Here is a 23,990-nt window from a genome sequence, read left to right on the forward strand (position 1 = left end):
GAATTGGGGATCCAAAAACTGGTAATGGAGAGTGATGCAAAGGTGCTAGTGGATACAGTGAATTCTAAGGAAATGGATGAGAGAAGTAGAGGTCACTTAGTGGCTGACGTAAAAGATTGCTGCCCATGTTTTAGCTAGGAGTAATGATTCAAGTTACGCGGCGTGCGTGAACAGTAATGTGGGGTATTGATCCCCTAGATTGTATTCGATTGATTATTGAGGCAGAATGTAATGTTCCTGCCTTCCCTCATTTGATATAATGATATTGCAATGAGTTTCAAAAAAGAAAAAATTTGAACTCCTCCGTCAAATTTTAAATGTTAGAAGTGAGACAATAACGTTTATACTCCTTATTTTTTTATAAAGTTCCAAATTTACCCTTAATTTCAAATTAATTTGTTTTTTTAAAAAAATTATTTATATATATATATAAAAAAAAATCACAAGGTGACCCACGGTTGGGCCACCTCGTGACCCTTTTTTTTCTTCAAAGTTTTTTTTTCTTTCAATTTTTTTTAATAAGAAGAAAATTGAAGGGTAATTTTATCTTTTTAAGGGTTTTAACGGCAAAAATTGAACTAGGGGTAAATTGATTGCAATTAAAAGTTCAAGGGTTCAAATTGAAATGTTTTGAAGTTCGGGAAACTTGTTAAATCGCATGATAATTTAGAAGTCTAAAATAAAGTTATTCCTGAAATAAAAATATCACGTGTTTGTATTCATTTAAAACATTAAATGAATACATAAAATCATAAACTTGTAAATTAAAATCAAAACCTTTATTTTAAAATCATCAAACGACGAGAAACATAGAATATCAATTTTCTTTCTTTGAAAACAAATCATCTTGTCATAAAAACACAACCCGAACTTTAAATGACATGCCTACGACAAAAATACAACATGAAACTAAAAGGATTATAGGTTTAGAAGAGAAATACATAAAAAAATATAAAATAATAAAAAATAATAAAAAATAAAATAAAAAAATAAAATAAAATAAAAAACATAGAAGTTGTAGGCTTTGCCTTGCAAAAACGGATTGAAATAACACAAATATGACTTTGGAATCGATAGAGAGCGTTAGTTTCGGGCTTCTCTCATGTCTCCCCTTCACTCTCATGCTTTTGTAGGTTGTATTTTCAAACTAATGCAGTCTCATAGGGTTTGTGGGGTTATAAATAAGTTAAATGTCGAGTTCCTAAGGTTTTGGGCGCTTAAAAATGAGTTTTTGTCACATTATGATTGATTCTGAAAAGTGATGGATCGTCCTCCCTTCCTCTCTCTCTCTCTCTCTCTATTTAAAAAAAAAAAAGAAAAAGAAAAAGAAAAAACCAACCAAATCAGTATTGAAAATAAACTTTGTTTTGAAAGCACATTTATTTTTAAAGGGTTCGCATTTTTAAAAGGATATTATTTTGCGAAGTGCTACAACAAGGACAAAGTTTTCCTCAAACTCAATCTATAAAAATGATATGTGTCACTTTTTTTAATAACATGTGAAAATTACATGTTTTTTAAATAGTAAGGACAATGCTAAAATAAAATTTATTAAAAATTTATGTGCTCTCATATGCTAATTTTTAGAGGAAAACTTTGTCCCTACAACAAGCTCAATTCATATGGGGTTAAACATTGAAGCCCAACGTTAAGTAGGGTTTACACTCGACAAAATCCTGCCTGCATGGGGTTAACCATCGCAGCCCTAAGTCGAGTAGGGTTACACACTCGACAAGCCTAATCCTTATGGGGTTAAACATTAGAGCTCGAGGTTAAGTATGATTTTTATGCTCGACATGCCCAAATTGAACAAGAATTGGTAGTTCAACATTAGTCTTGAGAAAGGGACTAGTACAATTAAACGACTAATTCAATATAGTTTTCAATTATATGCTTATAAACATAATTTGTATTCTGTACGTTTCTTCTTTATTACTTTACCAACAAATAAATTGATCTATGTCTATATGTACATGTTTAGATGTTTGAAAGAGAGTATCAAAGCCAGTATCAAGTTCAATTTGATTTTTCAAGTGAAAAGAAAAGTCTGCCTTGTTTAGTTTTCACGGAAAAGAAGTTTTACCTTGACAATTATGCAAATCGCTTCATTGCATTGAATTTTCTAAAATATGTGCAGAAATGCTTTACTTTGGTTTTGAGAAATCGATCAATTTGTGTTTAAATGAATTATAATAAACAAAACAGAGAGAAGTTTAACAAATAAAAAATGGGCTCATGTCACACATGTTGGAAATAATTTTGGATGGTGCACAAATTCTCATTGATATAAAATCATTACAATCTAAAAATTAACAATAAAATAAATAAAATACAAGAGATGAAAAGTAGAGTATGGAAAGATCTCACAATGTGCTATAGAATCACGCAAGAGCGTTGTCCTTAAAGGTTGATTCGTGCCTCCCGGAGTGTATAACTCGGTGCGATCGGATCCTTTGACACGCAACCTCCTAGGATTAGACTATAGCATCTATCTTCGTTAAGGACGCACTTCCAATAACAAAGAGTAATAGAACAACCCTTTGATTTGCTTGATGAAAAGCCACATAGAGAAAAAAAAAAAAAAAAAAAAAAAAAACACCGAATAAAAGACACTATGTGGACTTTTATTTTATGGGCAAAAACTAGATAAAGATGCCACCAAAAATTGGATCTAAATATATAACTGTTTTTTTTTTCTCTTTAAAAAGAACGCACCAAACCATAACAAAAGTAGTCTTTTTATATTACTATTTTGCTAGAAAGTGTCAACTTAAGTTTTGGTAAAACTTGAAAGAAATTTAATTCCAAGCGTACTAAACAGTCAAAACGGTTGAAGATAAAAACCATTAAACTTCACCAATAGAGAAAATCATTTGGTCAAAAAAGAAAGATAATTAATGGCCAACGGATACAAACGGAAAACCAAAATCAATTAGTTAATGACCAAATGTCATAACATAAAAAATGGAAAATATTTGTTAATGATCAAATGATCAATTGCCATAAAAACTTGACAATTAATTCCAACGTTCAAAACTGTAAAATGGAATAAAGACTCATGGATAATTTATATAGTCAAATGGCAAAATAATTTCAAGTAATAGTAATAAAACTATTAATAACCAATGGCTGAAAAATTAAAGAGTTGAAAACAAATGTTTGTAACACACAATTACAACAACACACACAATATTAGTTGAGTGCACCGGGGTTGTGGCCATCCATGGGTTCTATGGGGTGGTCGCGAGGCTGTCGGGAGTTGTCTCGCCACTCTCAGCCGTTTTTGTGGGTGGCCGGTTACCAACTTTATTTTTTATTTTTAATATGAGTTGAAAAAAAAAAAAAAATAGCATGCGGCTTTTAGTAATTTTGATTAAATTCTGAGAGTACTCACAATGGCTTAGCTATTTCTTACTTTTAATATGAGTTGAAAAAAAAAAAAAAAAATAGCATGCGGCTTTTAGTAATTTTGATTAAATTCTGAGAGTACTCACAATGGCTTAGCTATTTCTTACTTTTATTTAAAATAGATAAGCAAAACACAAAAAAACCCTTTACATTGGATTATGCATCTCAAAGGCAAAATAAATTTGTTTTTTTTGCATTTGTGAACAATTCACCGCTACATGTAGGCGTCACGGTTCACATATCCATCTCATTAATATACTATTTCTCTCTTTACATCTCTATTTTCTCAAAAAAATTTTCTACCATTTCTCTTCTATATCTCTCTTTTCCCAAAATTTTATCATATTATTTCTCTTTCCACATATCTTTTTCCAAAAGTTGAAAAATATGATCTTTAGGAAAAATGCAATCCTTATAAAAAAATAAAAAAATAAAATTTAAATGATATAGATAAAAAAAATAGATAATCAGATGTATGATGTCTTTTAAAACTCATTAGCTAAACTAGATAAAGTGGGTTTTGATTAGCAATTTTGTATAAAAATATAAGAGGAATGCTACAAGTCCATCTTGTGTCCCTCTCGAGTCACTCTAAGAATGATGTGGCTATTAAAATCACTATTGGACTTATAATTGATCATTATTAAATTTTGATCAAATTGTGATTTTAATAATCACATCATTCTTAGAGGGACTCAAGAGGGACACAAGAATGACTTATAGAATTACTCAAAATGTAAGGGTGTTCAACTGACCCGCCAACCAAAAACCGCAAACCGATTTAGTAGTCAGTTATTAAAAACTACTAACTGATTTGGTAGTCAGTTATTAAAAACCGCTAATCGACTAGGACGGTTGCAGTTAGCGGTTTTAGAGGTAGGGAAAGACGGTCATAATCGATAATCCCCTTTATTTATATATAATAATATAAATATATATTAAATATTTATATTTATAAATATAAATATTTATTATATTTATATTTGCTTTGCTTTCCATTTGGTTTGTATTTCGTAATATGTATCTAGATTTGAGATTTGTCTTTTTAATTTTTTCATTTGAATTTGGATTAATGGATTTGGGCTATGTTTTTTTAGCCATGTTTTTGGGCTAGAATTTATTTGGACATTTTTTTTTTTTTTGGGAACATTTTGGCCTTAAACCCTTTAAATAAGACTAAAAAATAGCAAATTAAAGGCCCAAAACAATTAAAAAGCCCAAAAACCCATTTAAAAATAAAGCGGTTATAACCGGTTATTGGATTGAATAGTCGCTAACTGTCGGTTATAACCGCGTTGCAGTAATTAAAAACCAATAATCACCCAAGTTGGTTGCCTTTAGGGACCATGACGATTATTAAAAACTAATAATCGCCCAATTCGATTGCCTTTGGGGACCCTGAACAATACATTATTTGGAGATCATCAAGTTGGAAAACTATGTCCGTGACGGTGTGACCACCTTTCTATTTTTTTTTTTTTTGACATGTCCGCACAAGAAAGAGGAGGATGATTCAAACTACCTCTTGAGGACGACCACCTCTCTATTTTATTTATATTTGTATGTAACAAGTCAGCCTCCACTACCTAAAAATAAGCACATTTTTTTTTCTTCAAAATATTAATATATAAAAGTTAATAATATTTAATTAAAATATGAGGCAAATGGAAGAAATAAAGTTGAAAATTTTTTTATTTTTTATTTTTTTTTACTATGTATGTTATTGCTTTTTTTTTTTTTTTTTTTTTTTTTTTAATATATATATATATTTTTCCATCAAATCACAAAAGGAAAACCGAACGCCTTCAGATTCACGCAATCTAGTCCCACTCCCCACGACACGGCGACACCCAACAGCCTACCGGCGGGATCGGTGATATTATTATCTAAAACCGCGACCTGTCTGTCTCAGCGCTTCTAAAAATTTACACCCACTGAAAAAAAAAAATAATAATAATAATTTACACCTACCTCACCTGTTCGTCCCTAAAGTGCGCGGTTTCGCTGCATAATTTCCAAAACAAAAAATCACTTGTTTTGTCACTGGAAAAGCCACGGATGCCTCCACGCGCAGTGAAGCGACCCTCCACGGCCACCACCACTCCTCTCAAGAAGAAGCCAGCAATCCGCCCAACCGACGCCGTATCACGCAAACCCTCGGTCCCTCCTACTACAGGTACCACTCTCACTCTGAAAGACCTTAGAGCACAAAGGGTAATAGAGCAAAATAGGGATGGATTTTTGGCTCTGGAGTTTTCATTATCTGTTCAAACAGTAAAAGTTTTCTTAATCAGGGTTAGTCTTTGTCCAAATTTCAGTGGAGTATTTTATTTGAAGGTGGGATTACCGAAATTTATACTGCTTGGTTGCAAAGAAATGTGGAAAGAGAAGTAGATAATTCAGTTTGTATCCCGCCTGAGAAAATAGTTTTCATTCAATGGTCGTTATTTATACTCTGATTGGTTGCTGGAACATTTAAGAGAAACAAATCGATTTACAATGTTTTGAAATTTAACATCTTTATTGTCAACTTTCTACCCAATTGTGCCTAGTGCCTAGTGCTTAGGTTTTTTTTTTTTTTTTTTTTATTTTTTTTCTTCAAAGGGGGAAAATGGAATTTCAAAGGGGGTGCCTTGTGCTTAATTGAAATTGCAAGGGGATTCGAACCTTAGACATGATGGAATGCCAACAAGGCCTTATCACTTGAGCCAACCCCTTGGGGGCGCTTTACACGGGTTCGAGGTTTATCCGATAGGGGTGGGTGCACGAAGCGGCCATGTCTTGGAGGGTTCCTCGTCATAAAAAAAAAAGAAAAAAAAAAGGTTGGCAACCATTGAGTTGATCATATGCAAAGCGCCAACAACTAAAGTACTAGCATTCCTAACATATTTTTGTACACTTGCACGCATTATGCATATTTTGATTCTTGGAAAAATATACCTCCAACCTTGATGTCATGGTTTGACTGGAAGCGCATATATGGTTTAGTTGTTGTTTTGTACCTTCTGTTATATAAATGAAAAGAAGGAATTGCTTTTGAGAAAAGGAGACTTATTACCTTGTTGTTTCAGAGAAAAAGGGATCAGAAAGATTGGAGCTTGAAGATGATGAACAGCGGTTTGAAGCAGAAGAGAATGCTGGTGAAAGTTTAGTGATGGAAGAGATTGTGGATGGGAATGAGGAAGATGGGGTAGGGGGAATTGAGGGAGATGACATGATTGAAGAACTTGTTGAAGTTGAGGTGGAGGAAGAAGAGGAAGTGGAGGAAGAGGAAGAGGTGGTTGAGGAGTATGTTGGAGATGAGCATGGAGAAGTACAGGAGTATGAGGAAGAGCATCATGATGTGGTTAAAGAGAGGAGGAAGCGTAAGGAGTTCGAGGTCTTTGTGGGGGGATTGGATCGGGATGCTACAGAGGAAGATCTTAGAAAGGTTTTTTGTCAGGTGGGTATGATCACTGAAGTGAGACTTTTGAAGAACCCAGTAACTCAAAAGAACAAGGGCTTTGCTTTCTTGCGGTTTGCAACTGTTGAGCAGGCTAGACGTGCTATTTATGAGCTGAAGCATCCAGTGGTATTTATTTTTTCTCTTTTATTGTTCCTTGTTTTTCATTCTACTGTAGGTACTATCAAAAAGTATTTTCTGTAATTATTATTATTAGAAAAAGAAAGCAGGTTCTTTAATGGTTCTAGGAAGCTCCTCTCTCAGTAATATTCTAAGAACTCAACTATTTGCCAATATTTCAGTTTTTGAAATGAAAAAAATTTCTCTATTAAGATGATCCTTTTTTTTTTTTGTTTGTTTGTGGCGTGCTGATCCATGATGCATTAAATAAAACTCATGCATGGCCGTCATAAAGGACAGTTAAAAAATGAGAGGCTTATTAATTATCAACAAGATGATCACATATGACTTTGAAATTTGAACTGTCAGGTTAATGGGAAGCAATGTGGGGTAGCTCCAAGTCAAGATAGTGACACTCTCTTTGTTGGTAATGTATGCAAGACCTGGGCAAAGGAGGATGTAGGTGTTCTAATTCTGTGCTACCTTTCTGGCTTTGAAGTCACACCTTTTCACTGAATAATCAGGTTCTGTGAGTTTGCTTATGTTGGATGGCTGTTTTTTGATTTCAGCTGAAAGAAAAGCTCGCACATTATGGAGTTTATAAATATGAAGACTTGACACTAGTGGAGGATATGAACAATGAGGGGATGAATCGAGGGTTTGCTTTTTTAGATTTCTCATGTAGGGCAGAAGCCTTGGAAGCCTGCAAGCGATTACAAAAGAGGGATGTTGTGTTTGGTACAGATCGAACAGCAAGGGTTGCATTTGCAGATACATTCATTGAACCAGATGATGAAATTATGGCACATGTATGTATTTCTTTCTTGTCTTAATCTTTTTTGTTGTTGGATCTCACGGAACTAAGAGCACTAAAAGCAGATACCCTAAAACCTTGTTCCCTCCCCTAAATATAGGAGAAATCTTAAAAAACTACAAAAAAGCACCAGTAGGAGATGCCCTATAGATTCCTTAAACCATTGGGTAGCTACAGTGCTACCCAATGGATTATTATAATCCTAAAAAAATCATACGCTCTCTCTTCTCTTACGCTTCCCAATCCCCTATTCTTCCTCTCGCAGCACCCCTACCTCCCTCTTCGCCTCATGCCTCTCTCTCTCTCTCTCTCTCTCTCTCTCTCAAGAACAGAGGATTGAACAAACAAAAAAACGATGAACAAAATCCTCAAAACGTATAAACCACAAAGTTCTCAAAACGCTGAAACACATAAAATCCACAAAATCCCCAAAACGCATAAACCACAAAATGCACAAAATCTTCAACCCAAAAACATTGAATTTTCCACCACCGCCTCAACAATCCTCAAAATGCATATTTGACCACCACCCATTGATCAAATTCACACCCCAAAACTCCACAACTCAAAACCTCCCCAAGATTTCGCTAAGAAGATGAAGATGAGAGAGAGAAGACGGAGAGGGTGGGAGGGAGGGAGGTCTGCTGCTAGTGCTTTAAGAGTTAGTTACACAATTTAGAGCTTCTTCTTCTTTTAAATGTATAAATGTATGTAGGAATATATGTATGTTTACATGTTCGTGTGTGTATGCTCATTTGAATATATTGGATTAATTGTTATTTTGGACCAGTGATTTCAGACATTTTTTTTTTTTTGATAAGTAATGTAAATATTATTGAAAAAGCGCAGAGGGACGCAACCCTAATGCAAAAATATATACAGTAGAAACCCCTACGGAATATACAGAGAGCACATATTCAAGAACTCATCTTTAGTCAGGACAACACTACAATGATGAGCCAACACCCACAAGTGTAGCATAGAGATCATATTCTTCCTCATCCCATCCACCGAACACTCCTTATCTTCAAACATTCGGGCATTGCTCTCCCGCTAAATACACTATGTGATGCACAAAGGAACCATCCTGCAAATGACTTTAGAGATAACCCTACCCCCCAGCTAATTCCAACAAGAAAGCAAGTCAAGGAACCTTTGCGGCATGACCCACTCAATACCGAACAAAGTAAAAACACAGTTCCATAACCGAGTAGCCACTTCACAATGAATTATCAAATGATCTACAGACTCCCCATTCTTCTTACACATACAACACTATTCCACTACTACAATTCTCCTCTTTTGCAAATTCTCATGTGTCAGAATTTTGCTGAGAGCCGCAGTCCACCCAAAAAATGCCACTCGCGATGTCACTTTAGAGTGCTAATTACTCTTCCATGGAAATACCTCACAATCTGGAATGGACAAGGCCTTATAGAACCATTTCACCTCAAACGTACCCTTTTTAGATGAGGACCATTGAATATGGTCTGCATTACTATAAGAAACCTTACAAGAGTACAACAATTCAAAGAAAAATGAGACCACATCCAATTCCCAATCCTTGGCGGAGCGCACAAAAATGACATTCCACTCATCTATCTCATTCCTCCAACTAAAATTATCCTTCACCCACTCTTCTTTGTACCTCGCAATACTAAACAGGGAAGGGAAAGCATGCTTCAACGGTTGATCGTCACACCAAATATCATGCCAAAAGCGAACTTTCAACCCCATCCCCACCTCAAACCTCACACCTTTTGCAAAAGTATCCCAACCTCTTCTAATATGCTTCCACAAACCCACACCATAAGAACCCGACACCTCCTTCGAACACCACCCTCCATCCTGATCTTTATACTTGGCTTTAATGATCTTGTACCAAAGAGCCTCACTCTTTGTCACATATCTCCATAACCATTTCCCCAAGAGAGCTTGATTAAACTTATGTATATTTTGAATGCCAAGACCGCTGGCCCGTAGGGGACGGCATATTTGGTTCCAATTAACAAGATGCAAGTTTTGTTCATCTCCCATTCCTCCCCATAGGAAATCTCTTTGAAGTTTCTCAATCCTTTTGACCACACTCATAGGAACAAGAAACAAAGATAAAAAATAAGTTGGAAGATTAGACAGCATACTCTTTATAAGAGTTAATCGACCTCCCTTTGATAGATACAATTTCTTCCATCATGCCATACGACGTTCCATCTACTCAAGCACACCATTCCACATAGACGTAGCCTTGTGCGTAGCCCCTAGTGGCAAAACCAGATATTTCATGGGCAAAGCCGCAACACTACACCCAAGAATATTAGCCAAAGCCCCAATGTTGTCCACCTCCCCTATTGCAACAAGTTCTGATTTACCAAGATTAACTCTCAGCCCCGAAACCACCTCAAAGCACAAGAGAATAAGGCATACGTATCGGATTTGCTTAGGATATGCTTCATAGAAATTCAAAGTATCATCAGCAAATAAAGAATGAGAAACCACCAAATCTGAAAAGGCCCTTTCCCCCATAGAGAAACTTGACAATAAACCTTACTCTATTGTCGCATTCACCATCCTGCTCAAAGCCTCCATAACGAACACAAAAAGTAACAGTGACATCGGGTCCCCTTGCCGAATCCCCCGCGAACTATTACAGAAACCTTCTGGCGTTCCATTTACCAAAATGGAGAATTTGACCAATGAAATACACCACTCTATCCAGCCCCTCCATCTCTCTCCGAACCCACATCTTTTTAGAAAGTACAACAAAAAGTCCCAGTTAACCTGGTCATAAGCCTTTTCCAAGTCCAATTTACAAATAACACCTGCCACCCCTGATCTCATACGACCATCCAAACATTCATTAGCAATGAGCACATAATCTAATATTTGTCGCCCACCAATAAAAACTTTTTGAGAGTTAGAGATGATCTTTCCTAAAACAATTTTCATTCTAGTGGCCAAGACCTTGAAAAAAAATTTTATACACCCCTCCCACCAAGCTAATGGGCTGAAAATCCTTCACCTCTATCGCATCCGCCTTCTTTGGAACCAAGGACTCAAACGTTACATTCATTCTCTTCACCAACTGACGTCTTCGATGGAATTTAGAAAAAATAGCCATAACATTATGTTTCACCACAGCCCAACAAGATTGGAAAAATGCCATGGTGAACTTGATTAAAAAAATTGATTATCCATTTTAGGTCTCCAAGAACTTCGCTTAGAATATAAGCTTTGATAGATTACTTTCAGACATTGGCATGCATTTATTACTTTTTGGTTCCTTGAACTTGTTTCAGTATTTTTTTTTTCTTCATGTAATTCTTATGTTCTTTGTTTCTTTGGTGTGAAGATATCTGATACTGATCTCTTACATTTTATTGTGCTTATAGTATGTGAAACACTCAGAGTTGCATGGTTTAAGTCACATAATTCTGGTGTATGCTTTGTGCTGATGATAGATTGTTGAGGATTATAAGATGGCAGGACTGTTTTGGCCTAAATTTTTCATATTTTGCCGTCAAACAGATGATCTAGCAAGCGTGGGCTCCTATGATGGACCCTCCTTGCATCTTATTTGTTGGTGAGCTTGTCTATACAGAGAGAACTTGTTTTTGGAAGGTACTAAATCACTGAAAAGCTCAAAAAGGTTTGTAATGATTTCTGTTAAAAGATCAAGGCACCCTTGATCTCAAAGGCCTCATGGAGCCTAGGTGCAAAGTGCAAAGCAGCTATGTGAATTTGATCAACTTAAAGTGCACAGTTTTGAAATGCAATATATAATTAATTCCAATAATGATTCCTAGTACACATTAAAACATTTAGAAAAATCAATAAAACATTTGAGGGGCTATGATTGAGCAAGTTAAAGGGTTATCCTATTCTGTTTCTCTGAACTTTGAAGCCAGGTTCAGTATTTGTGTGTTTTTTTTCTGTTTTTGGTGTTTCTCTTATAAACTTCCTACGTGTTAGGGTTTCTCCCCTTGTTTTGCCTTTACCTTATATAAAGGGGAAAAAAAAATGAAGCCTGCATTTCTTCACAAGGTCAGAATTCCTCCACCCTCCTTATATGGAAAGTTCTGACCTCGGTGTGACACTTCTTGGATGACACCCATAAACATCTTACCCTCACCAACCTTGCAGAGTTCACTAACATATGGCATATCCATAAAAGAAACTAATCGCTACAACTTCCAATGTTGGATTCCATAAGGAATCTTGGACACCGTAGGTGCAACTGGCATTTCCATATAATCTGCCATTATCACTTTCCCATGCAATGCTATATTACACACTTCTGGGAACATGCATTTCTAAGGAGTTCCCATATACCAGACATCGTGCCAAAAGCAGAGCCGATTTTTGTCTTTTGTATAAAATCCGGTGAATAAGTAACGAAGAAACAATTTTGAATGAGCTGGTGGTGCTTTATTTTAGTTTCTTTCTAATCTATGGAAGTGTTTGGTGTATGCTAATGCAGAAAATATTAATGGTAATATTTCCTTCCACTGAGTTGGAAAATGACTCCAGGTGCTCTTGGAGTAGAAAAAGTGCAAGGTAAATGCACCAAATATCTAAGGCAATTGTCATAATCAGTGGTGAGATGTAAGTGAAGAGGTGTTATCTGATTTTTATGATGTCAAAAAGAAATCTTCTTGGCAAGTGCTTTATTCAACTGGTTGCATTAGTGCCTACATCAGTGCATGGAAACAATAAAAACTAGGTTTCGGTGTAATTATAGATAGCAACTGAATCTCAATAGGTTTTTTGGAATGTATTTTTTTTATTTTTTTTGATGAATAACTTCCATTATCAACAACGTAGCTCTTTGCAAAGAAACTTTAGTAGAGCTAAAGCAACTATAACCCCTATACAAACCTACCCAGTGAACCAACAACTTCCATTATCAACAACTTAGCTCTTTGCAAAGAAACTTTGCCTCAGTGCCTGATACACATGCATGATATTGAACGTGTTATCTGTAATAGATTAGTAGGGGTTGCACCTTTTCCTTTTTTTTGGCTGTCATTTTATCTTCTCCTATGTTGCGTATGCATGAATAGAAGAATTCTTTGGATTGGGGAAAATTATCTTCTACCCTTTCTGAAAGTCTTCTAAATACGTAGTAAGTTTAAGTTTCATACTCATGTTGTTTGGTTTTGATTCACAAATTTGAGTTCACTCTTATCCCATTTTAAAGTAGTCATGTACTCACTGAATTCGCTATGATACCATGACATTGCAGTTTGTCCCATCTTTTGGCAACCTTTATTGGAATCTATCTGTAGTTTATGCTCTTGTTAATGATCATACTTTACTCTGATGAGAAACAATAACATGACAGCTTTTTGTTGTTATGATCTAAAACTAGAAATGTTTCTAATGATTATGTTGAAGCTTTTAGCAGTGGTTATAACAGATTTGTCTTTCTCTTTTCCAGGTAAGGACAGTATTCCTTGATGGTTTGCCTCCTGCTTGGGATGAGGATCGCGTCAGGATTCATCTTAAAAAGTTTGGGAAGATTGTGAAGGTGGAACTTGCTCGGAATATGCCAGCTGCTAAAAGAACTGATTTTGGTTTTATAACATTTGACTCTCATACTGATGCGGTGGCTTGTGTTGATGGTGTTAATAATGCTGAACTTGGTGAAGGAGATAGGAAGGTATGCTGCGGCTTGTTTTTTAATCATGTTTGCTTGATCTTTAAGCATTCTTGTGGCAATTATGATATTTTGTACAGTCATGTTGTAGAAAATGTATACGCTTATATTCTCTCTAACATCATAAAGAAACATAATTAAGTTTCCAGTGATAAAAGGTAGAAGGTATCTGAAAAGGGGAAAATATGTAGATGTAAACATGATTTTTATTCGTGCTTCTATAATATCTTTTCAAATCAAGCATAGGAAACATAATTAGGACATCTACTGGAATCCACCAGAGTTGTCAAGTTAATTGAATATTGTTTTTTTTTTTTTTTTGGGGGGGTGTTGGGTTGTGGGGGACTTTGAAATGTTAGATCGTGATCTTCCTTAATGTAAGTGGTGAGGGACATGGCTGCTATCTGGAAAGTAAGTAAATAAATTTAACTGCTTAGAAAGAGTGAGATAGAAGATCATGAGGTTCCATAGTTATGTAGTTTTTCTGACTTCTTGGACAATTTTTTTTTTTTTTTTTTTTTTCTAATTGGGGGTTCTCTTGTATATTTTCCCTGTACTAGGGTTGTGCCCGCTATGCGCTTTTCTAATGAGATTGAATTGCTAAAAAAAAGTAATGTAGCTGTAGCTGTGAGTATTTTACATTCTAATCTTATACTTTTATTTTACTTCTGAATTTTGTAACATTCTTTCACAGTTATTCATCTTGATTACCAGTAATACTGAATTGGCATTTATCCATATTCACTGGCAAGCTAGACTCCACATACTGTAGGTTCACAAAGATATATTGCAATGTTTTTCAGTTAAAGGTACGGGCAAGATTGTCTAGGCCACGCCAGAGAGGTAAGTCAGCTAGACAGGCTCGAGGAGGCTTTGTTGTTGCACATGGCAGTGGTCGGGGTGGCAGGGATCCCTGGGGCTCTAGTAGTTCTCGCATTGATCCTAGCAGGTCTATAGATCATGGTGGGAGAAGCATTCGAAGTCGTGGCCTGATTGATGGTGGCCCTAACCGATCATATGGTTCAAGAGACAGAGATGCAGTACCGTACGGAGTTAGGAGTGGACGACAATTTTCTTCACCAGAGAAATCGTATAGTAGCAGGTCCAGTGGTATGATGTTACTGTCTGTAATCATAGCACTTCTAGTATTTTGCTTCCCCCTTTTCCCCCTGGTTTATTCCTGTCTCTTTTGTGACAATTCAAGGTTATGGAAAGACCAGCTCAAAGAGGGACTACATCCTGGAAGATGAATTATTACCCAGGCCATCTGATTATGGGAGAGTTCCTATCGATAGACACTCTTATAGAGATGCTTACCCTTCACGTGGATCTGGGTATTTGGGAAGTCCTCCAAGGAAAGTTTCTCGTGCTGCTGCTCGTAGACCATCTCCTCCTTATGATGATTATGACTATGGCAGATACGTGGAACGACCCTCAAACTATCGTGACAGTCATATCAGTGATTACAGTGCTAATCCCAGCTCAAAGCGACCCCATTCTACAATTGTCAGTTATCTTTTTGAAAGTCTCTTTACGCTTGCTGCTGTATTTCCTCATCTTTTCTTAATTAAGTATAACCCTGGTTTTTTAGGAGGAAGTTCACCCTCGATATGCTGAAGCTTCAATCAGGCAATCACGAGATTGTTATGATTATGGAGGAAGCAGTTCTGACTTGCCTTACAGTGATAAGTCTTATGGAAGTAACTCTACAAGGTTGTCTGTTGCTTGGGTGCTTTACCTTTCTTCTTTTCTGGCCTACCATCTATTACTTTTGTCATTGTTGTTTACGTTATTGTTATTATTCCCTCCGTCCTGCAACTAGTCTCTCTTCTTATTTAGTTTGTCCCCTAGTAAGTGGTAATTTTGAAAAGTCAATGGTATCATTTATATCACTTCCCCAAAATGCCCCTCATTGTATTATAACATCAAATCTAAAGGAGTGGTGCAAGATGGCATTGGCGCATTTTCCTTTTTATTTTATGTTATTTTATTTATTTATTTTTTTCTCACTTAAATAACTTTCAATCTTTTATTATTTAATTTTTTTTAGAGTTCAACAAAATTTAGTTTATTTACAAAACATTAATTTATTTCTCCTTAATAATTGATGTTCTCAAACCTGATTGTCATTTTGGGACAGAGCAAGTGTTGCTATTTTTCCCATCCTCATCCTCATCATCATCATTATTTTTGCTTTTTGTTTGGCTGATTTTGTAGCTATTTTGTTAGGCTGGGACGTGGGTCTCGTCTTGTGTACGATGAAGGAAGTCGGAGATCTGCAGGGCATTCTCGTGGACTGTATGACACAAAAACATCAACTATTGGGTACAGAAGAGGTAATTCAAAACAGGCACACAACACACGTATGCATATAAATATATCATTCTTCATCTGCTTGCTAGTTATATATTGGATATTGTTTCATAGATTCAGTTCTAACAGACGAGATTAGTAGAAGAGATGCAGAAAGGGTGTATTCCAGATATGGAAGGGACTATATGTCTAGGGATTATGCGCCTTCTCAATCAGATGTATGGTTTATTGTTCTTGAAATTATTATTTTGCAATGATTTGTAGGTTTAGAAATTTTTTCTTTGGCTAACATGATTATATTTGCAGCTAGGTGCAGGTCCATACCCATCTGATTACTCCACCCGTCAATTGGATGACAACTACATAAGTGGCAGAAGTTCTGGCTCATATTATTAAGGTGAGTTTATGTGTGGTTTTCTTTAAGACCTTGTATGAATTTTATTCAGCCAAAAAAAGGACCTTGTATGGATGTGTATCAAATAGCACATTTTGCGTCTATAAACTAGCCTCTCAAGTTGGAGTGCTCCTTTGGGGGTTGATTTAGTGGTTATCTTGGAGACTCGCTGCATCATTACCAGAATGAGTTTGGTGTTGAGAGTAAGGCTTCTCATTACTTGAAGACCTTCAGAGAAAATGTTTGCCTTGTCCAATTTATCATATGTATTCTGAAGTTAATCTACTAAGAAATTGGTATTAAGAGAGGAAGGTTTGAGGATGAGATCTGCAGTGGTAAGCTATTTAGAGGATATATGAAAATTACAATGTCTTTGGCCCTTGGTTAACAAATGAAAAGGGAGAGGATGAGAGACTATGGACTTGTTATGTACAAAATTGAAGCTCATGCTGCTGATTCTTCTGTTTGGCATTGCCCAAGTAGGTGGGTAAATTAAAGTGTTATAAAACAGCAGCACATGCTGTTAATATTGTTTATGGTCTTGAATATTTTGTGGAACTCCAGTTATAAGCTTCATGGAATGCTTTGTGATGGATAACAAATTATGGTCTTGAGTTAGTAAAACAATTGAAGTGGGGTGGGATGATGAGTATCTAAAATGACTGTGGGGGAAGTTATCCCCTAAGAGTTTTCTATACATTTAATGTACTTCCATTTACACACACCTGGATTAATGATGGAATCTCAAAGAAGTTGATTTACTTTATATATTAGGTGGACTTGCATTGCACAGGGCTTTCCATAACTGAAGAGTTATTTGACCAGTAAAGCTTGTGAATGATTGTACTGAGATCAAATGGTTATTGATTAAATTTGCTTAAGAAGTTTGCTTCAAATTACAAATGGGAGCTGCGGCTTCTGGACTTTGGGTTCTGATTGTTGTGAAAGACAATTATTTTCAGCTAATTCACTATAAAGAACACATGCATTTTGACATAAGTTATCTAGTACTTCGGTAGCTTATGAACTTTTAAGAAATTAGTCTTTTGGTGATTCAAAGGAATAAATACTCGGATAGCTACTGCATTTTTGTGATTGCCTAGAAGTGCAGTAATTTTTGGAGAAACAAAACATGATTTATCCAGGACCATGGATCTGACACCAGTAAAATACTTTCAGAAAATTTTCTATGGTTCTGCTCAGCTAGGTTTTGACCGATTTCAGTGGTATCAACATTTGCTTTTAGTAATCTCCACTCTTCATGATATACTTATTTTGTGGAGATCTAGGATTATGGGTATGTTCATTGGAGCTTGACAAAAATAATTAAAGAAACAAACGATAGAGAGTTAACATACTGAAGTGTTATGGTGAGTTGTGAACACCTGATTGATCATGATGGTAAATCCCTAATGTGATGGTCACATTGATAGAGTTGTTCCTTGCATTAGCGAGTATAGTTTATGAGCACTATGTTGCTCTCAAATCTGAAGGGCTTAAAAACTCTGGCAGTCATTTGAATCTTTGATGCATATGAGTTTGAAAATAAGGTCACATTGATAGGATGACTTATTGATGGCAAGAACCATATTAATCCCTGCTGGGGACATCAGTTTGAGAAAGTGACTATTCCGCTCAATCCCCATGCTGCAGTTCCCTCCGGTCTGTTCCCGGGTTGGGTTAGGGGAACGTCCGAGCGATTGTCTTCGTGGATCCAAACGTGCTCAATTTCTCTAAGGGGCTGGTTGCTCCTTGTATGAGATTCAAAATACATGGTAGTGCCAAAATCATTGGGAGATTGATTTCGGCAGGGATTATTTTCTAGGAGATAAATCTACAAATTTTATAATTCTTGGTGGCTTCTTATGGATATCGAACAACTGAGTAGCTTTTCCAGGGAGAGTTGTAGCCTGTAAATTCACAAATTGCACCTTAAACTTTTCTGTAGCTATTTTCTAAATGTCTATCTGGTTGATATTGTGCTCGTGTTCTTGTTGATATGATCCCTAGTTATGATACATGTTATGAGAATGGGTGGGATTTTACCGTTGCAGGTTTAGCATAGAAACTTGGTGTTGCACAAAAAATGATTGCTTTTTTACTGGCCTGATCCATGTTATGTTCGATTGAGGGCAAAAAAAAGAGCCTGTAATTGGAAAATTGAATAAGTTTTAATCTCATTTGAAACTTTTTTTTTTTATTATTATATTTTTTTTTTATGTAATCGAGTATGAACAAACATTTAATTAATAATGTTTTGAGTTAAACTGCATTTATTAACTCAAAAATGTCTCCGGATCTCGTGCCAGAAGCAATCATAAAGTTTTGCAATTTTCACTAACCATTTTGCCAACCAGATATTGTGTGGTTCTCTTCTCTGGTTGGTGCTGTTCTCGTGACGAAATGAGGATCCCTGCCTACAGCCTTTGGGCTAAAGCAGGTCCATGGTTCACTCCTGTAATAAAGATATAACCTTTTGGCCTGCGAGGGTTAGCTCGAATGGTCGTTTGTTTGATGTAATACAACGACCCAACGAGATTGGTTTTTCGAGTCTCCTCAATTATCTGATACACGTGCAAGTGTACATTGCCTAATACTAGGCAGCCGGTGGGGGGTGGGAGATAAGTATATTGTTACATGGACTCACTCACAGATGTTGAGTCCATGTGCTTCATAGGAAATCATAAGCGAGAATGCCGAGGAAAATATCAGGAATTCGTCATTGAGTTGGTGTTTTTCCTGCTGGGTCGACAACAACGATCGAGCAAACAATCATCTAGGCTAACTGTTTTTTAAGGCGGTTAGAAAAAACTGTTAACCGCCTAGGTGGTTACAGTTAATGGTTTTTTCATTGCTAACCGTTAACTACTAACTGCATATATATACATGAAACAATGTATATAGTATGATATTATCGTATTACTATAGAAACGTCAGTTTTTTTATTTAATTTTTTATTTAATTTTAAATTTTTTCTTTTAAAAAACGGTTATTAGAGTTACTAACCGCCAGTCAACTGTCTAGGCAGTTAGTGAATTTTATTAACTGCGTAGGTGGTTATGGTTAATGGTTTTAGCGCCTTTTCACCCATATTCATTTGTGTTTACATTTTCTATGGTAAAAGTTTTTTTATTTTTTTTATTTTTTATTTTTTTATGGTAAAGGTTTGATACTTAAGGATACGGATTGCCAAATAAAAAAGGGGCTTAATGATATATATATTTTTTCCCTTCTATTTTATTGAGATTTCATGCTGATGCTTGCCAAATTCAGTGAAGTTAACTCAACGATCTGTTATAATATGGAGGAATACGAGCCAAACAAATAAGACCCAAGTTTCTTGTAAAATAATGAAAAAAATTACTGAAAAAGCACTAATTCCCGGGGGACGTGAGAGCCTCCAAATTTAAGTCAATTCATTGTTATGAAATTAAACTACTAATTGGAGAGAGTTTATGGAGAAAGAGGGCCCACCTGCTTTTTGGGAGGGTAACCCTTTAAATGTGATTTGTAACAATTAGACGTGTTATAACTCTAAAATGACTAATTAAATTATAATTTTATTATAAGGTAATAATTGGATTTTTGGATGAATAATGAGTATATTGTCGAGTCATCTTCCAATACCTATTAATTAGGACTATAAGCAAATCAAATTATTAATAAATAATTTGGGTTCGCTCGAATTTTTGAGTGCTTTCATGGTAGTTTATTTTAAAAAATAAAACTAACAAACTCAAATATAATAATATATTTTTGAATAGGTTAATAAATACGAGTCAAGAATGTAATTGCCTATATTTGTAGATAAATGCATAAAATAAAATATCAATAATTCATTGTACGACAAAAAAATATATAATTTGTTATAAATATGAAATCCTTACACCTCCAGCGTGACCAATGAACGCATTTTAAGGCTTTGGACCACAACTCTAGCTACGTTTTTATCACTCATTGTGATGGAGAAATATATATATATATATATATATATATATATCAATTTTTGCATATGATTTTGAAGTTAATTAAAAAATATAGTTCATAATAGAGATGAAATTAAAGTGGGTTATACTAGAAATTTATGTGATATTGGGAGAGGACCCAATTGAAAATGCCCTTGTAGATTTTATTTTTATTTTTACGACAACTTACTTATGTTGGGTAAACTTCGGACCCGTGCAAAACGCTTCCTTCACAGGAAATCAAGTAATCTTTGCCGGCGGGCTAGCCCTAAGAAATTATTTACACCCAAGAAGATTCAAACCTTAGACGTGATGGAAATACCACTAATACAAAAATCCTTACCACTTGAGCCAAACTCCTTGGGAGGGTTAAAACGCCCTAGTAGATTATGGGGTTTAAAGCAAATATAAAAAAAATTACCCCCTAGATTATGGGGTCTGAGCTCGAGAACGTGTTGTTATAGCGTTGAAGAGGGGCAAAGGCTGCAGGATCTTGCTTCCTAAGTTAATTTTCTTATGGTAGACAATGTAATAATAATTTCAAGACTTAAAAGAAGGTGGCAGGGTAGTTTGAGGTACGTACTCTAGACATCCCAACAACTACAAAAATTGAGATAATTAACTTTTGATCAAATTTTATTCACCAACCCAATCGGGCTCTATAGGCTTACAAAGCAGTGCGACAACAATGGAGCTACACTCATAGAGATGTAACCCACTATGGGCACTTAAGCAATTATTAATGAAGATAACAAGATAGGTAATCCTCCTATTCTAATAACAACTCTATAAACAACGCAGCTTGGAAGTCCCTTGTAGGTCCCCAATCACTTGCTGTTGTGGCTTGCCACAATCATTTTACTCCATGTTTATCTAGTTTTTGCAAACAATCTTTTTGAAGATCACCAAACCTCGGGTGAACGGTCAATTTACATTGAGTACATTCTAGGGCCACCTCGTCGAAATGGTCGCCACAAACATCACATGAATGGGAGTATTTTGTCTTTCGAACAATAGTGAAAGGATGTTGATGATGTTCATCTTTATAGGTTTTTCCAAACTTAACGTATGGATACTTTCCAAGAACACATTGAGTATGAGCAGAAAAGTCGCATTTTACACAGTAATAAAACCAATGGTTTGAATCTCTTGTTTCTTCACAAATTAGACAATAATAGTCACTAAATTTGTCTTCAGTAATGTAGGTGAGTTCGAGGGGATGCTCATCATCCTTGTGGCTGGATACAAGTGGAAGAGTAGCACATCTAAAACCCATGGCAAAATTGCAAGTAGAGCATACAAAAATACCATGTTCCTCACAAAAATTGCATTTTTGATGGGAAGTTTTAGCTAGGAATAGGGGGTGTTGGTGACCCTTATGCTCTAGGTTTTCTGGAATTGCAAAACATTGAATGTCCAATATTACCTTATCACTTTCCAAATTGTAGGCGAATCCATGGCGATATTGTTGACAAGCATCACATTTGAACACACCATCAGAGAAAGGTGCTTGTGACAAAAGAGTGAAAGGAAATGGAAGAAGCTGGTGTCTAGCGTTTGTGGGTAGTTTAGTGCATATATTATGGAGAAAAAAATTGCATTGCGCACAACTGTAAAACGGAGGCGAGATCAATTGCATGCACCCATCACAAGGTTTATCATCCTTGGCCGCTTCATAGTTGAGAGTCAAGACATGTTGATGACTAAAATGATTGATCTCCTGAGGTAGACCGCTTTCATTCTCTGCTCGATTGATATCATTGAATAAGCCAGTTACATGGCCAATGGATCCAATGGGTACCGAATCAATGATTGTATTCACGCCGTCCTCCTCCAACTCACGCTCTTTTGCACAACTCAAGTGAGAAGTGTAACTACATTTATGACAATAGTAAGCTGCATACTTTGTGTTTATCTCTTTATAACAAAGTCTACATAATATGTTGGCATGCTCCTTGAATTGATTAATAGAATAGGTGAGTGTGAGGAGGTGATCATGATCTAGAATTTTGATGGTGCGTGAAAGAAAAGCACATTTGGCATGAATAAAGAGTAGACATATACTACAATATAGGAATATGTTGTCCTTGCCTTCCTCACCACAAGCCTCGCATGTGACCTGAATTTGTTTCAAGAAGGGAGTGAACACGTGTTGGTGACAATCAGCCTTATCCACTCGCCAGCGAGAAGCACATCTAGTGTCAAAGTTGAAATCACAGTCATTGCAATGGTAAAAGAAGCAACTTTTGCAACATTTTGCACAAGCATAACAGTAACTATAATGCTGTGGTGCTCGGATTCGAAGGGTGTGGTTTGGGTGCAAGGGATGTTGTATCTCGTCGGCTAGCTCGAAGCATGATTTATGGCAGATGAAATTGCACTCGGAGCATTTGTACCCGGGACCCAATGGTGCTTCCTCGCATACCCCACAAACAACTTCCTTCTCTCCCTCAACGTTCAAATCTTCTATAAAGATCAATGGATGCTCGTGGATGAAATATTTGCTCCCCATATCCTTCAAGATTTCTCTCAGTCTCTCTCTCTCTCTGTATAAATTTTTTTCTTATGGGTTTTGTTTGTTTCTCTGTTTCAAACATGTTCTCTATTTGTACCTCTTAACCCTTTTGTCACTTTGTGGATTCTTTTCTTCTTCCCCCTCCCCCATTCCATTCTTTTGTTTATTTATTATTTTCATTTCTTTAAAGGCTTGGATTTTTTCTTTCTTTTTTCCTTCTCTCTTTCTTTATTATTTTCTTATCTTCAAGCACCAAGCGGGAAGCCATTGTGGATTCTTTTCTTCTCTCCTTTTCTCTGTTTATTTATTCTTTTCCTCTCTTTGAGACTTCAAGCACTAAGCCGTAAGCCATTATGGATTCTTTTTTTTTTTTCTCTCTCTTCCCGTCTGTTTATTTATTCTTTTCCTTCTCTTCAAGGATTCAAGTATGAAGCAATGAAAATCCGTACAACGCGGTCATTGGATCGCTTCAACAAATGGAAAAGGAAAATGTTTTTGGGCAAATAAGGATCTAAGATTTGAAGTAATGATATGAACCATCTTATTATCCTCTTTTCACCATCTAAAATTGATTCGACTTTTAAAATCACCATTAAATTTGTAATGGATAACTATTGAATTTTGATTCAATTGTGATTTTAAAAGCCACGTCAACTTTGGGAGGATAAAACTATGACCCTTAGCATTATTCCTATGATTTGTTCGTTTGCCAATTAGACTTGTTCATCAACTTCGTTGTCCAAATTTTATCCAGAAGTCTACTTTTACATGTCAACTGAATATAATCCAAGGACGATTTATATGTACATGATAAATAATAATCAATGAATATGAAAACATTTTAATTAATTTTGGGGGCATTATAATAGCTCCCCTCCACCACCTTACATGAGGGGATGAAGGATTCGAACTAGTGACCTCCGATTCATAAGACGTGGTCTCTAGCCAATTGAACTACCTCCACCACCTCCTTAGAGGGTAGTGATATTCATGAAATGTTGATATTATGTTTTCCCAAAATTGTATTTTATAGTTAGTAAGTGTATTGAATTCAGATATACTTACAAGGGTTTTTTTTTTTTTTTTTAATTTTTTTATTTATGCTGGAGAATGGAGATTATTCATCTTAGACGACAAAAGCCTATGAGTTGTGCCTAAATTTTCATATACGATGGTGACCGTATGAGAAAAGATTGTGACGTGGCTCAAAAGTAGAAAAAATCGAATCACAAGCATAACTTTGGGCTAAATAATCGGATTTAGGTGAAACTAGTGTAATTGGAAAGTTAATTAAAATGTGTACAACTTTTGATGAAATGGGATTTTTGAAATTCTGACGTTTACTATACTAAAATGGGCCCGC

General features: G+C 35.8%; 1 protein-coding gene across 3 annotated transcripts; it reads left to right on the forward strand.

The window, feature by feature from the left end:
* The first annotated feature begins 5,369 nt into the window (after window positions 1-5,369).
* LOC132177773 (uncharacterized) lies at window positions 5,370-18,131 on the forward strand. Of its 3 annotated transcripts, none has more exons than XM_059590223.1 (11): window positions 5,370-5,584; window positions 6,480-6,979; window positions 7,340-7,429; window positions 7,540-7,779; window positions 13,222-13,443; window positions 14,244-14,550; window positions 14,645-14,946; window positions 15,032-15,153; window positions 15,670-15,776; window positions 15,874-15,971; window positions 16,060-18,131. In XM_059590223.1, exons 1-11 carry the CDS (start codon window positions 5,467-5,469, stop codon window positions 16,147-16,149), a joined length of 2,196 nt encoding a protein of 731 aa, XP_059446206.1. In that variant the 5' UTR covers window positions 5,370-5,466; the 3' UTR covers window positions 16,150-18,131. The 3 variants fall into 3 exon arrangements, with proteins under 3 accessions (XP_059446206.1, XP_059446207.1, XP_059446205.1); XM_059590224.1 differs by having other exon boundaries at window positions 15,883-15,971; XM_059590222.1 differs by having other exon boundaries at window positions 5,371-5,584; window positions 15,868-15,971.
* Window positions 18,132-23,990: the final 5,859 nt, after the last annotated feature.

Source organism: Corylus avellana, chromosome ca4 (assembly GCF_901000735.1).
Source record: "Corylus avellana chromosome ca4, CavTom2PMs-1.0".
Classification (NCBI taxonomy): domain Eukaryota; kingdom Viridiplantae; phylum Streptophyta; class Magnoliopsida; order Fagales; family Betulaceae; genus Corylus; species Corylus avellana.